Raw genomic sequence first — 16,119 nt, forward strand, 5'->3', positions numbered from 1 at the left:
TTACAGAGAATGTGCCTAATAATTTAACTTTTTAGGGGCATCATGTAAAGGGGACTGATGCACTTTAATGCAAATCTTTCTCAAGTTGTTCAAACTTTAAAAACCGCATAATAATAAATTAACAAGATCACTTGACTGTGACACAATAAGTTCAATGCTGCCGTCCTGTAACCCCTGGCGACAGACCTTGAGCGCACATGGAAAAGGCATGAATACAAGGTTAGAGCATATCCAGTTCATAAATACAGAGTTACACAAAATATGGCAAGTTAGTGCAGAAACAGCATTTATATAGTGCATCGATCATATCAGACAGTCTCAAAATTGTAGAAAATAAAAGTTTGCCAATGTAGTCCAGATATCTTACCTCATGCAAATAGCAGAATTTTAAAGGGAGACGGTCATCACATTTTCGCCTCTGCTAATACCGATATATAGCAAAGGATGATGGGATACATGGGCATGTAAGAAAACTAAGTCAGCCAATCATGAACCATAAAAAAAGTGCTTTTATTCCTTGGGGCCCCATATGCAAGTGACTACTGAAGAGTCCCGAAATCCAGGAAGTGTCCTGCATTGTTTCTGCTTAAAATACAGGACACTTTGTGGATTGCAGGAATCTTCGGCGCTCATTTGCATACGGCGCCCGCTGGATTAAAACCACATAGTAACCGGCACCCGAGATTTCATTAGAATAAACGCATGATGTGCGGTTTGTCTTGGATATTAGATGCCAGGAGCAGCGCACTGTTTACAGTAGGAGCCACGTTGGTCATATCCTGCCGGCAAAATAATTACTATGGCCGAAGCCTTCATCATAAGACATTTATGAATGAGATTAGAATTATTGACATCTTTTCTTAAAGCGTACATCCGCTTATAACTTAAGGAACACTAAACCTAGAAATAAATGAGAAGAATTGCCCACACGGTTTACCAGCCTGCAAGATCTTCTACTCGTTCCCGACAAACAGTCTTGAAGAAATCTTGCAGCGAGCACAGGGGTTCATTTACTTCCGATTTCTTCATTTTTAGCTGGCAGAGATCAATGGGGTGGGATATAATGTTATTGGTCTCCTAATGCAATTTTCTGTTATTGGAGAACACCCTGGCTTGAAACAGTAGAAAACAAGGAACAATATAAATTGTATTCAATTGCACGGTAAATGAGAATGCACCGACTACAAGTTTAGTGTCCCTTTAACTAATGAAAAAATTCACAAGGCTCGACTATACAACCAATAGTATGAGACAGCAGGATATTCACAGACATCTGAACCACAGTCCAGGCTACCGAGCAGCACATATCGGTCCGTAAATAAGTTTGAGAATGTCTGATAATAGCGATTAAAGAACGTGCATAGAGGGAATAGGAACGCAGATTCCACCCTTCCCTTTCAGACATAAATAAGGCTCCTTTCTGGGTGATTAGAGGGGCTGCAGACAGGGGGATGGGGTGCAGACAGAGGTGCCACTACCTGACAGCTCATCGGAAAGCAGAGTGAGAACAATATCAGGCAGAAGGGGTTTGGAAGGATGGATCAGGACAGGTGCACTTTTAGCGCTGCGGATAGAGGCGGATGGCAGGGCACTGTCCCCAATGGATCGGCTCCTCATGGCTTTAAAAAAAAAAAAAAAAAAGACAAAGACAGGAGAGATCGGGGAGAAGAGGGAGCGGAGAAGAGAGAGAAGTGACTGATGAGAGTGCAGCAAAACCACAAGAAGCAGGCAGAAAGTGAAATTATGCACGTGGAGAAACTCTACAACATTGTGTGCTCTTATGAAGAAGAACATGGCAAAACAGAGAAAAGGGCAGACAGAAAAATCTACCACAAACAGTAATAACACATTGATGCGTGACACAAGGAAAGCAGATGAGGTCCTAGAATGGAACAATACAGGCTCTTCTCCACTAAGAAATGCTTCAACCCTGACTGATATGACTGGAATTAAGGGCAACATCCCAAGTCCAAGTCATACCGGCAGAGGTCCGGCAAGATGTGGTGAATCACAACTACAGCAGATCCCCAAACAAGGGCACCCCGTAAGGCCCTGTTCACACAGAGTTTTATTGCAGGCAAAAAAAAAAATCTGCCCCAGGATTTTTGAGGCAGATATTGATCTGCCGGCACTTATTTTTTTGCGGTGCTTTTCACCCGCGGCCATTGAAGCTAATGCAAGGACCACGAGCAAAAAATACAGCAAAAAACGCTCAGAAACTAGCGTCGTGGTTTTTTTCGCCCGCCCCCCCCCCCCCATCATTAATTTCAATGGGAGGTCAGAGCTGGAAACTGCGCAGGAAACTCCATGCCACTTTTTTTTTCCCACGTGCGGTGAAAAGACGCCCGGGAAAAATACAAAACGTCTCTGCCTCCAGTTGAAATCAATGGAGGGTGATTTCGCCTGGTTCTTTTTTTTCAGCGCCAAAAAACTCTGTGTGAACTAACTCTAACAGCTTTCGAGATGCCTGTGAGAGTGGGGAGTGGAACAAGTACATTACTCATAACTAACTAAATCTTATTTAACACAGAGGTGATCTTATTAAAATGTATGAAGATATGTGTGTGGTCAATACAAAGAACTGGCCCTTCATTCATTCATTCCAAGAACTGTACAAAGGAGCAGGAAACATTCATTACATGTGGGGAAAAGGTAACTCAGGGTTCCTTTCCTAGAGTAACCAAGCGGTAGTGATGGCGGATAGAACAAAAGCATTAAAAAAAAAAAAAAAAAAAAAAAAGGGGCTAGATGCCAAACTAATGACATATAGAATTGAGTGTTATGAATACTCAAGAATTGAATGATGTAGAACGGACATGACACAAGTTTAGCTTGATGGACACGTGTCATTTTTCAACCTAAGTAACCATGTAATAAAAGGGTTTACAGCCGTTGCCGATAGCAAACCATTCGATTCCAGCTCTGATCTGCTCAACTTTTCCTTTTAACTATTCTTGATAAACCTCCCTCTGTGATTTTATATATATACATACACACACACACACACACACACACACACACACACATATATATACACACACACACATATATATACACACACACACACACACACATACATACACACACACACACATATATATATACACACACACACACATATATATACATACACACACACACACACACACACATATATACATACACACACACACACACACACACATATATATATACATACACACACTTTAGTTATTTTTTCCTATATAATGTAGAAGTCTTATTTACATAAATTAGGAATCCTCCTTAAAGTAAAAGGCTATAAAGACCACACTTTATACTTTACATATTAAAATGTGGAAATAAAAGACAGCTAAGCAAACGGAAATGCTGCAGATTGACACAATACGGATGGCTTCTACACACACAATGATTCTAACCAACACCTTCTGCTGATATAAATGCAATCTAGATTTTCATCGACTTAAAAAACATACCAACTCACCCCCCAGTAGTGAATCCTGCCACCAGTGAGGTCATGGACTGATATGAGGAATGGAATATTGACTGATGTTAGAATATTCACATACCAATAGTTTTCTGGCGCACAATACTTCTTGCTTTCTCCGTGCCCGGTGATCCAGTGGTAGTGGCACTGCGTTGGCGCATAGGAGCCTGGCCAGGTTGCTCTCTACTCCACCCTCGAGAAAACGACTTATCCACTGCACCTCTCTGGAATTCATGGCCACCTCCTACACAAAGGCAAAGAATTGGTATCATACGGTGACGTGTCGTAAGTAATCATCTATGCATGTCTATCCACCCGTGACCATCGCTTCTAAGAGCTGCATTGGCGCTGCTGTGACAGCAGAGAAGAAACAATTCCTTTCACTATTTCAGCCCTCATAATCGGACCTACAGTCCAACGTGTCACAATGAGGAGGTCATTCTTGAATTGTTAAAGGGTGTACCATGTTATTTTGGGGTCATTTCATTTAACTCTTCTGCTTGCATGTTCACAGGTGAATATTTAATATGGTCTTACTATATAGCGCCAACATACATCCTACTGCCACACAATGGGGGAGAAGAAAAGCTGTACCGCACATCCACTATGCTATAGTGGATCTCTTGCGGATCGGCAAAATTAAAAAAAATGTATGAACATGAGGTTAATAGTTTACCATACGGCTATAGTACTTGTTTAGCTTCACCTGTTTTCGGAGATGGAGATTTTTTTTTACCTTGACAGCTATTTGAATGAATATCGACCCATGCAGCAGACCGGTTACAAGCTTATAGAAGATTTAAATTAATCGTGTGGTCTACTCTGGAAAATCCCTTTTTGTCAGAAGGGTCCCCTGACGTCAAGCCGATCGCAGCGTTTATCAGTATTGGGACCCCCAGCGATAAGGATTATCTGTGGAGGAATCCAGCAGAATGTTTAATTCCCCTGCAATGCCACAGCATGGGAAATAAAGAAGTACACAGTTCCCATGAAAATCCATGACCTGCCCACGTAATATATGGTATACCAGGTGCTCTAAAGGAGAGAGGCTCTTTATAGCCTCTCTAGTCTGGCTAAGAGATGAAAGTCCTAAACAGCGGGCATCCCGTTATTCACTAACCGGGTGTTTGAAAATGGACTTTCTAAACCAGACAACCCCTTTCATGTAGAATGAGCATTGTCGTGAGCTTTTGAATTTTTTTAACCTTTGCCTTTGTGCTTCTTCTGCTTTTGCTCGCTTAGTTTGTCCAACGGCAACTCGTTCAAGTCAAGATGGTAGACATTCTTGGCCAGCACTTTGGTTAACGTTTCCATGGTGTGCGCCCATTCCGTGGCTTGCTCCTCCCAGTAAGTCAGCGATGACATAACTGCCAATAAATCATCCCACAATTCTCGGGAAACACTAACGTGAAGGCTGGACTTAATCCACGCAACAATCAGGGTCTAAGGAAAAAAACAAAAAACTGTTTGTTCGTATGACTGATATTTACACAATGCAAAATTAACAGATTAAATCATAAAGTTGCATGTCATTTAGATTTATTTTCTATATAATTCTTATAAACACACCACAAGAAAAAACAGAAGGAATAAAAAAAAAAGAAGAAGCGCAGGACTATCTAGAAGTGTGAGGTCAATAGAAAGGTGGGAATGCTGAGATATGCTGTGCAGCACCTTCTTGACAAGTTTTGCCTCCACGGACATCAACACATCAGAACATGGTGAAAGTAAGAGAGTCCGTGAAAGTCGTACAATACAGACGAACGCCCCTGGTTAATAGCGCAAACATCTGAGAAGAGACCAGAACTTCCCCTTCAGAGGCCTGACCGTCATTCTAGTACAAGAGGAGATCAACTAAGAAGCCGTTGATCACTTCTGCGCCCTCCTTAGATCTGCTAACAATTTCCAACACATGTAACATGAACTTCTTTAGTAACCCTTCACACTATGTCCCACTTACCTGAAACAGGGGTCCTGCCAGCCGTCCAGCCAAAATTTGATTCTTCCTGCACTGATATTGCTGTAGAACCTGTGGTGGGATCTTCAGAACAGACTCTGTCACCCTGAGCATGACCAGTAGCAGCTGCATCCTAAACACGACACAGTAATAAAAAGGTGTTTAAAAGGAACAAACAAATGTAATGAATATCTGAACCTACGAGCGGCTATTTTCCAAGATTATTCTGTAAAAATTCCTGTACTCTTCTGACCAACCAAGGCTGATATCACATTGATCAAGCAAGTGTGTCAATAATTACAATTGCCTCAACTTTGGTCCAATAGATTATTACAATGTAAGAGAGAAGACAAATGAATGAGGTTATTTGTGAATCAACCCATGAGATAGACCCTATTATCAATGTACATCTACTTTAGGTCATAAAGTATTATATTGTAACACGTATAATCACTGGTGACATGACCCCACAAGGGCTTTCTCATGGGTGCAAAGTATGGCATATTGCTAGGAATGGTCAGAACTTGTTGATTGGGGGGGGCAGATCATCGCAAACCCTAGTGATCCATAGAGCAAAGGCCCTTTTGAAACTGATGCTAAAAAAAAAAAAAAAGCGCTACTCCCCGCGAGAGGCGTGCCGAGAACTGCAGCCACATTCAAGTAAATTGCGTCCATGCGCAGCGCCACTTCTGACCCAAGAGAACAAAGCACGAAGGGGCAGCAGTGCTTTACTAGCGCTGCAGCCCCTTAGTTCTAATGAGTAGTGCCGGCCCCCACCACGAAGTCTCCACATATCCTTTTCGAAACCCCTCAAAGTCGAAACTTCAATATGAACTGAAAATATACTGCACAACTTGCAGAGATCTCAACCATGTGTTCATAGCTGTATTCATTTTGAATTGCCCCTATTACCAGGTCTTCTTATCCATGGAAACTTGCACCACCATGTAACGATAGATGTTCAGGACCCTCTTACACATGTCCGTATGTTCATTTAACAGCGTCTTGTTGTCATTTGCTGGCTCAAGCAAAATGATATTTGCAGCATTTACAATAAAAACCTATTGATAAAATAGAACCAACATCTAATAAGCATTGATAACGGCTTCATCCACGAATAACATCCATCCAAATGATGTATATAAATACCTGATACACAGCCTGAGCGCCAGCCCTTACATTCCTGTCCGAGAGATTTGATTCCGAGAGCTTGTTACTGGAATCCTGGTGACACTTCGACCAACTCGATGTGCGGACGTGACCTTGAGGAACGGTCAGTGAATCCTATAAGGAGACAAAAAAGGCAACGACCACTTATAGCCAACTGCATAATTCAATGTTCGGTCCGGGAAGCACGTCCGACATATGGTCCGTATGTCACAGACCAAACACGGCCGCGTGACGCAGGCCTAAAGATCTAGAGCGTTAGTTCACATTGGTTTCAATACAGCTACCTCTCTCGTCTCCCCCATAAGCAAGCACACTCAGCCCCAACATGCATGTTTATTTCAATGGGGAATAGGCCACGGTCAGACACTTTCGTGGGAACAAATGATCGAGGCCCTTATACACATAAAAGGTCTATTTATACAATGTTCAAAGTAAGCGCCAGAAAATACTCCCCGTGAATATACGGAGCGGGCCGTCTCATAGAACCCTATAGACTCAACAGATGCCAAGAGTGTTCTTCTTGCATTCGCCAGGCAGGAATAGGTCACTATAACTTTTTTCTAGCACAGTAATTATGGAAGGCAAGATTATTAAAGAGACTGTCACCACATTATAAGTGCCCTGTCTCCTACATAAGGAGATCGTCGCTATAATGTAGATGACAGCAGTGCTATTTATTTTGAAAAACAATCTATTTTTACCATTTTGAGCGATTTTTAGCTTTATGCTAATTCGTTTCTTAATGCCCAAGTGGGCGTGTTTTTACTTTAGACCAAGTGGGCGTTGTACATAGGAGCGTATGACGCTGACCAATCAGCATCATGCACTCCTCTCCATTCATTTACACTGCACTAGTGATATAGCTATATCGCAATGTGCAGCTACATACACACACTATAAAATTACTGCAGTGTTCTGACAATGAATATACATTACCTCCAGCCAGGACGTCATGTGTATTCAGAATCCTGACCACTTCTGTAGGGTCTCTGTGAGATTTCCAGCAAGGCAAACGTAATCTCGCGAGATTACGATGTAAACGAGATTACGTTTGCCTTGCTGGAAATCTCACAGAAAAGATTCAGACGTGTCAGGATTCCGAATAGACATCACGTCCTGGTTGGTAGTGATGTATATTCATTATCAGGACACTGCAGTAATGTTAGTGTTTGTGTATGACGCTGATTGGTCACTGATTGGTCAGCGTCATACACTCCCCTGTACAACGCCCACTTGGTCTAAAGTAAAAACACGCCCACTTGGGCATTAAGAAACTCATTAGCATAAAGCTAAAAATCGCTCATAAAGTGGTAAAAATAGATCATTTTTCTAAATAAAAAGAATTACTGTCACCTACATTATAGCGCCCATCACATTATGTAGGAGACAGGGCACTTATAATGTGGTGACAGAGCCTCTTTAAGTGCCAACAGCAGATCATTTATCCACCGCTCATTGTCTGGATTAGAAGTGGTGATCATTTCAGTTAAAATGATCATCACAAAAGTCTCCAACACATCATATAACCATGTGTCAGAGGTTCATTATGTTCATGGAGATTTCCCTTCTAGGGGAGGACTCTAGGCAGATGAACCCCAATAAGTGATGTCTGTCATTCCAAAAACTTACAGGAGCTAAACTCCGTAATTCAATGGAAATCATGGTGCTTCTTATACTCTTACCTCTTCACCTTCTTTTCCTTTTTCACAAGTCCCAGTGAAACTTTCTTGACGTTCAACAGAAATAACAATGCCTTCATCTAATGCAGACGGCTTATCAGGTTCTTGCATGAACCAAGGTTTTTCCTTCTGTTTAATCCATTGCTCATACACCTTTAGCACCTTGCGCATAGCTGCAGCTTCACACACCGGTAACAAGAAAGACTGATGGGAAGATGCAATCAGATAATCAATAATTAACATTTCAGAATAGAACTCTTTCTAAGCCTAGGTCAAACGTAAGAAATTAGCAGAGACCTCGAATGGCTAGCAAAACATACGGTTTAACATTTACTTTCCACGTAGCGTAAACGCTGAAGATTTTCCCCATCGGATTCAATGTGGATGTAAAACCCACAACAAATAGCCAAGTGTTATGACTTTTGCCATGGAATCGTCGTGATTCCGCCGCAAAAATCGAACTAAAAAAACCTTTAGGCCTTATTCACATGAACATGTCCGTTTTGCGCACGTAAAAAAAAAGCAGCGTTTTCCCTGCGTTGCAGTTCCGTGTGACGTCAGTGTATGGTGCTGGTCAGTATTTTTTACGCTTGTATGTCATGCGTTATTTACGTCAGCAAAATAAAATGAAGGAGGTGGTTTTCTTTTTCTCATCATTTCATTAGCAAATGTTGAGTGAATCACGCACAGCACACGGATGTGCGTCCGTGTGCTGTCCGTGATTTTCACAAACCCATTGACTTCAATGCATGATGTGCAAAAAACGCACAAGTATAGGACATGCAGTGAGTGTCACGCAGCGGACACACGCTGCGTGAAAAACACGAAATGTCGGAATAGCCCCATTGACTTGCATAGGTCCGTGTGACGTGTTATTTTCACGCGCGTAACACGGACGTGAAATATGCTCCTGTGAATTAGGCCTTATACTATACGACCCGGGCGTCGTCATGACGACTATTTCTTCTTCTGTTCTTCCTGGCGGCCTCCTGGGATGACGTTTCATCCCATGTGACTGTAGTGGCCACTCACAGGCTGCAGTGGTCACATGGGCTGCATCATCATCTCAGGAGGCCGGACTACACGTCAACGGAGGGACGCTTCACCATGACTATGACCGGGGTGGGAATTTACTTTTCTTTTTATTCAGCCGGCTTCTTTTCTTGTAGAGTCAACCCCTTTAATGCCTGCTAACAGAGAACAACCTATGTAATAAAAATAAAGATGAAGGCAGAACTCCTTGTGAATGATCCTTCATTTCATCCATGGAACATTACAGCTCTAAGAGCTTTTCTTAAAGAGGTTCTGTCACCAGATTATAAGTGTCCTATCTCCTACATAATCTGATCAGCGCTGGAATGTAGATAACAGCAGTGGTTTTTATTTTGAAAAACGATAATTTTTGAGCAAGTTATGAGCAATTTTAGATTTATGCTAATTAGTCTCTTAATAGACAACTGGGCGTGTTTTTACTTTTTACCAACTGGGCGTTGTGGAGAGAAGTGTATGACGCTGACCAATCAGTGACCAATCAGTGACCAATCAGCGTCATACACTTCTCATCGTTCCAGCCATATGTGGTCGTTATACAGACTTTTAGTCGAAGTCCTACCAAGTGTCAGTACCATTTCTCTACTCTCAATTTAGTGGCAATTCTTCCATAAGCTGAAGACCTGAGTTAATAAAAGGCCGGCTGGTTACTAGGTATGTGCTGCTGGACAACCCATTGAAAAGACTGGAGCGTTGAATCCCAAGCAACCACTTTAGCTCACATTTTTCGTCTCAAAGCTGGCTTGGCAATGTGATGACACCAGAGAACCACTCCACATCTCAGGCTGCACATATTTTTCAAAAACTTATTTTTGGTGGAAAATCCTTTTAAGTTGGTCATGAATGGACAAACGCCCGACCAACTGAGCAATGACGACGGATTCTGACTTTTCTATTTGGGCTCTAAATGCCAAATTATCAGTTTGATTATTGGTCTGCAATAAAAACACTGGACCTAGCTTGCATTACCGTACAATTTTTTTCCCACGGACGCCAGAAAATGTTTTCCCTACTAACCAACGCAACACCTTCCAGTCTCCCACTATGCTTAAATCGAAGTCTTTCAGAAAAGTTTTGTTAAATACATTTAATATTGCAAGTTTAATGACAGTTCTCACCTGCCGGAAGATCTCAATGAGGAAGTCAACATCGCAGCACCTGCTGGAGAAGAACCTGCGGATGATCTCGTAGTCGGTGACATGCTCCTCAGCAATGCTGCACAGACTGGAGACGCTCGGCTCCCGCTCAGTCAGGGTGCTGGTATTCGAGTGGGATTGCTCAGGCTCGGTTGTCCTTTCTCCATTTTCATTTCTACTTTCCTCCTGGGCAGCCAGGTTGGCAGCAGCTCTCTATAGAATGACATTTATAGAAATACGTAACACAATAAAACAATGCAGAATATATTAGAAGTAGACAAATGGGATGCCTCAAATATCAAAATGATAAATCTCGTGTGTCATTTACAAAGCAGCATTAGGAAGAAGTAAAACGCCTACACACTACCAACCCCCTGCCCTCGTCCCAAACAAAAAATACAGATCCTGCACCCCCTGTCCTGTTACTCGTCTGTGTTCAAGATCTCGCTTGTGGTCAGTGAATTGAAGTATAAAACTCCTTGCTACAGTTCCATCCAGTCTAGGTAATCCTCTGTGAGCTAAACACATTTGAAGCCCTAAACTCTTCCCATTCCTGACAGTTCACGGATATATATCGATGTATGTAAAATTTACGAGAATAGAAACTAGGTTGTGTAACTCACGGAGGGTCGTCTAGACTGGATACAATTGTAGTCAACTGTATTAGTATTAGGTTTGTACCGGTCTTCCATTTCTAGATGTAAACAAAACTGTTCCCATTCACAGACTGCAAACAGAGATCTTGAAATAGTAAGATACAGACTTGCATGCAAAGTGGATTATTCGGTGTCCTAGTACCTGTATATTCTTTGGCACATTCTCCCCTTCAGTCCCAGGAATGAGAGTCCCCGTGTGTGGCTTGGGTTCCAGCCAGAAGGACACCAGCCATCGAATGACAATCACCCGGGCGTTAAGAAAGGGCTCTTTGGTGCAGTAATGAGCCTCATTGCTTTCTGCATCCCTCCGGACAAGCATATAGTGAGGTTTTGGTCTCATTTGTGGTATCTCTGCAAATATTTATATTGCTATATTATTTAACTATAATATTTATATACAGTATAATGCAAGCAATCCAGTAAAACGCATATACCTGGTATAATTCACACTCTATGACATCCACGTACATGACCCTCAACAGCACACCACGTAACAATCGCCGAAATAGCTACAGAATCGCCTTCACTGACACTAGTTGTATCCACTCAGGATTGCGCCAAACTCTCAATAAACGTGAAAGCAGAAAGATCTTTATAGGAGGATATGGTTAGGCCTCATGCACACGACCGTAAGGGTTTTTACTGTCCGCAAATACGGATCTGATGGCCACACATCCATAGTCGTCCGCAAATGCAGAAGTGCCCATAGACTTCTAGGGGCAGGTCCGTGCCGCAATTGCGGACAAGAATAGGACATGTCCTATAATTTGCGGATCATTTCTACAGCCCTGACACACATCTGTAAATATACAGAAAGTTGTCCGCGGGTAATGAAAATTAATGGGTCATCCATAATTACAGATTCCGGAATAGGGCTGGATGGTGCCCAGCGCAGCACCTTCTATTGACGCCCCTCTTATAGTATACTGCATAGTGCCCAAATAATACAATCACACAGTGTACAAGTAAACATACCCTACAGTGCCCAAACTCAGACAGTTCTCTAAATAACAGTACCCAAACTACGCAATAAAGCGGTTACGCCCTGTGTGCCCGCAGAGGTCTAATACTGCTGCGGTCGGCCCTCATAGAAATCAATCCCCGCAGGGGAAGCGGTTTGTTTGTGTAAACTGCATTTACTTACTTTACTCCGACACACGTCTCCTACCCCTCCGATTACTCACTTCTTCTAAACCGAACATTAAAAAGGCCCCACTACCATTTCGGAAATAGCGAGTTTTAATAAGATAAATTATAGGCCCAGAAAGTCATATTCATTTACTTACACATCAGTCAACCTATAGATGACAATGACAGGAACACAACAAATAACTGCACGGACAATCAATTTACCAAGTACAGGGTTGTATAGGCTGCTTTCTCTGCTCATGGCAGGGAAAATATAAGGCATGTAGTATTTCTTGAAGTTGGAGAACAAGAAGGCAAAGCCATCTTCCTCCTTATCTTTATTTTGCCATTCTAAACTCCGGACCTGCGGGAAGAGGAAATAAGAAGCAAATATTTCAAAATATTGGAATATGCACTGAAATGTATCACAGGAAAGGATCACAAAACCTAAAAAGGTACACTTCAAATGAAAAAGGAAAAAAAATAAAACCTAGAAATTGTGCCGAGTGGTTTCCTCATTCATTTCTAGCTTGTAGAAACGTGGCAGTGGAAACAGGATCCATGTACGCCTATCCACCCCATCATTGGCTGGAGACTCATTGAGAGTGAAGCTTAGCGGCCCAGACTGCACAGCAGACAGAGCACATGGTGAGGGTTTCTTCTACAGCAAGCTGCCTCCCAACCCCAAGCTTATTGTTTCATTTATGGCCAAGAATAGGAGTAGTATGGTTGATAACAATGGATGCCGTCTGGGACACATTTTTAGTAGGATGTACTAATAAAACCTTATTCAGCGGGGATCTTGGGGATTACCATGGATCCTCTATGGATTTAATGAGTCAGTCTAGGGAAAGCTGCAAATTACATTTCCCTGCTACCCCACCCTGAAAACACTTTCTGCTGCCTGTCCCCTCATTTTGAAGATATGACAACCTGACAATAAGCAGCTTATCCTTGAAACGCTCTCCTGGGCACTAGGATAAGTTTTAACATAGGGGAAAATTGTCTAAGCACAAATGTGTCAGATACAAATTGTGATTTTGAAAAATTAAAAAATAAAGTCTAGTGAGTTGCTCCAAATTTAATCATGCAGCGGGCTAAATTTGGCGCCGTTTTTGCCATCTGGTCTAGTTTTATCCTGTCTATATTTAGGACAGTACTACTGTGTTTCCCCGAAAGTAAGACAGTGTCTTACTTTCTTTTTATCCCCAAAATCCCCACTATGTCTTACTTTCGGGGTATGTCTTATATTGCGTTGCGTTGCTCGATTTTCTAGATAGTCACTGTTCATGGTGCTGAAAGAGTTAAACTGTTTCAGCACCATGGACAGTGACTTCCGATCCCAATAAACATGAACCTGTCAAAAAAAAAGAAGTTCTGACTTACCGATAACTCCCGGCGTCTTCCTCCAGTCCGACCTCCCGGGATGACAATTCAGGCCAAGTGACAGCTCCAGCCAATCACAGGCCAAGCACAGCCTGCAGCGGTCACATGGACTGGCGCGTCATCCAGGGAGGTGGGGCCCGATGTCGAGAGGCGCGTCACCAAGGACGCGTCACCAAGGCAACGGCCGGGAAGTTCTCGGTAAGTACGAACTTTTTCTTTTTTTCACGGCATTCACTGTCGAGGGTGCTGAAAGAGTTAGCTCTTTCAGCACCTTGGACAGTGACGGGCGGCGACCAGACTCATCTCTATGATGGCGGCTGCGCGAAAATCACGCAGCCGCGCATCAGAAATACCCCCGTGTTTCACCGAAAGTAAGACATATGTCTTACTTTCGGGGTACGGCTTATATTAGCCGACCCCCCTGAAACCCCCGATACGTCTTACAATCGGGGGTGTCTTACTATCGGGGAAACACGGTAATAAATCCCCCCCAATGGATCTCGTGCCATCAATATTTCTTTGCTCTATTGAACTATACAGCTGTGGATGGAGACGAATATGTGTATTGTTAGATTACACGATGTGTACAGCATTAAAAGGGTTAAGAGACCGTGCTTCTTGCTTAATGCTTATGCTAGATGGCTTCCTTTGCCACTTCCCAGGAGTACAAAAGCAGGCATTCGTAACAAAAAGCTGGCACTGAAGGTTGGGTTAAATTGCAATTTTTTAGGTCTGACTCCAACAGCAAAAAAAAAGTGAATCCACGTGACTCAAATGCCACTTTTCACAATAGACCAATGCTAGGGCTGGACAGTTATTTGTGCCATGTAGGACATGTAGTTTAGTCTAGCAGATGTTCTAGAGGTGGTATCAACTAATGGCAGCTGCATGTCTTCAGAGCCCTATGCATTGGAAATTAAAAGTTCAACTATTCCTCCTTCAATAAGAATGGAGATTTTCCAATACGTTGGAAGTGCCTACATGACTATTTTTGGTCCAATGTTTGTAGATACAAATAATAAAAAAACCAATGTCTATGACCAGTTTAAGGCTTCGTTCACATCTGCGTTTGTGGTTTCCGTTGCTCTGCTCCTTCATAGGAGCAGAACGATGATAATACCAGAAGCGCCTGATCCGTCGCATGATAGACACCATCGGCGCCTGACTTAAACCATTCACTTTAATGGGTTCCATTGGGTCTCTGTCACGCGACCGTCGTTTTAATTGGACAAAATAGCGTATCATGCTGCGCTATTTTATCTCGCACTTTTGACCGGATCTGAGACACAGCCTCCGACGCAGATGTGAAAGAAGCCTTAGTTACTGAAATAATTAAAGGGAATGTGTCGCTAGAAATTATTATTTATTTTTTTCAGTTAAACAATTAGTATGAGTGATTACACATTGTTTTCATTTTTTCACAAGTCAGGAAATATTATAAATTAGATTCTAATTTATAACATTTCCATGTGCTGGCCACTAGAGGGAGCAGTTCCCAACATTGCAGCATGGTCACTGTGGTAAAGCAACCTCATTGATATATACTGCAAATTTGGGGTGGACAAAATCTCTCTAGTGTCCTCACACAATCCCCCCTCCATTTTTCTGGCTAGTGCCAGGAGAAGGAGGGGTTTGAATGTCTTCAAACCTCCTAGACTGTGTGAAGCCATTTTCTGAGCGACTGCACAGTGCTAGGAGGATTAGATGCAGGGCTCAGCAGACAGTATCACACATGAAATACACGCACATAATACACAAACATAAATTCCCTGCTCCTGCCGCCGCCTCCGCTGGTCTACACTCCTCTTCCTTGCGCCTTCGCTTCGTTGAACACATGACCGGAAGCCGCGGCTGGAAGTCGTCATCTTACTGTCCGGCAGCGGCTTCGGGTCTACATGAAAATAGCGCCAGATTTCGCTCTACGAACGAGCTTCGTTTTGGTCTGGCCGGGAGCGGCGCATGCGCCGTTCCCACACAGATGGCACACGCAACTGAGAATGGAACGGCTCCCGTTCGCATTCTCTACGGGGTTGTATGTGCCGTATAGCATCTCTCTATGTGTGTCGTTAATCGACACATACAGAGATGAAAAAAAAAAATGGCAGTCCCCATAGAGAAGTAAAAGTAAAAATACATTAAAAAGTAAAACATGACAACACAATTAAATAACATTTTTGAAAATATTATATTAAAAGCAATATGATAAAAAAAAAAAATCAAAAAAAAAAATCATGACACCTTCCCTTTAAGAACAGAAAAAACTACATGAAATGAAAGTTACCTGTATCACCATATATTTCAACAAGGCCTCAAGAAAATAACTAGTTAGATCTTCATGCGCTTTGTCCCCTGACTGGGGAGGAACGAGCGGTGTAATTTCCTCAATTGTAACTTGACCTGCAGAAAATACAACAATGATAATGATGATGATGATAAAGTTTTGCTTTTGTTAGCTACAATACCACTCTTTTAGGTAATATGGGCAAGAGAC

The 16,119-nt window shown here is 42.4% G+C and overlaps 1 protein-coding gene across 7 annotated transcripts in view; it reads right to left on the reverse strand.

The window, feature by feature from the left end:
- Positions 1–16,119, reverse strand: part of RALGAPA1 (Ral GTPase activating protein catalytic subunit alpha 1) — a 159,553-nt gene that overhangs the window by 105,387 nt on the left and 38,047 nt on the right. For 5 of the 7 annotated variants that reach the window (XM_075843354.1, XM_075843352.1, XM_075843350.1 and 2 more), the window contains exons 7-16: positions 15,910–16,025; positions 12,468–12,606; positions 11,257–11,465; positions 10,441–10,671; positions 8,276–8,476; positions 6,573–6,707; positions 6,336–6,484; positions 5,427–5,556; positions 4,672–4,909; positions 3,549–3,710 (exon numbers count right to left, since the gene is read on the reverse strand). In XM_075843354.1, the coding sequence (XP_075699469.1) occupies positions 3,549–3,710; positions 4,672–4,909; positions 5,427–5,556; positions 6,336–6,484; positions 6,573–6,707; positions 8,276–8,476; positions 10,441–10,671; positions 11,257–11,465; positions 12,468–12,606; positions 15,910–16,025 (1,710 nt within the window). Of the gene's footprint in view, positions 1–1,478; positions 1,620–3,548; positions 3,711–4,671; positions 4,910–5,426; positions 5,557–6,335; positions 6,485–6,572; positions 6,708–8,275; positions 8,477–10,440; positions 10,672–11,256; positions 11,466–12,467; positions 12,607–15,909; positions 16,026–16,119 lie in introns of all 7 variants that reach the window. The other 2 variants (XM_075843353.1, XM_075843351.1) reach the window with 1 other exon arrangement.

This window comes from Rhinoderma darwinii, chromosome 12, assembly GCF_050947455.1.
Source record: "Rhinoderma darwinii isolate aRhiDar2 chromosome 12, aRhiDar2.hap1, whole genome shotgun sequence".
Taxonomy (NCBI): domain Eukaryota; kingdom Metazoa; phylum Chordata; class Amphibia; order Anura; family Rhinodermatidae; genus Rhinoderma; species Rhinoderma darwinii.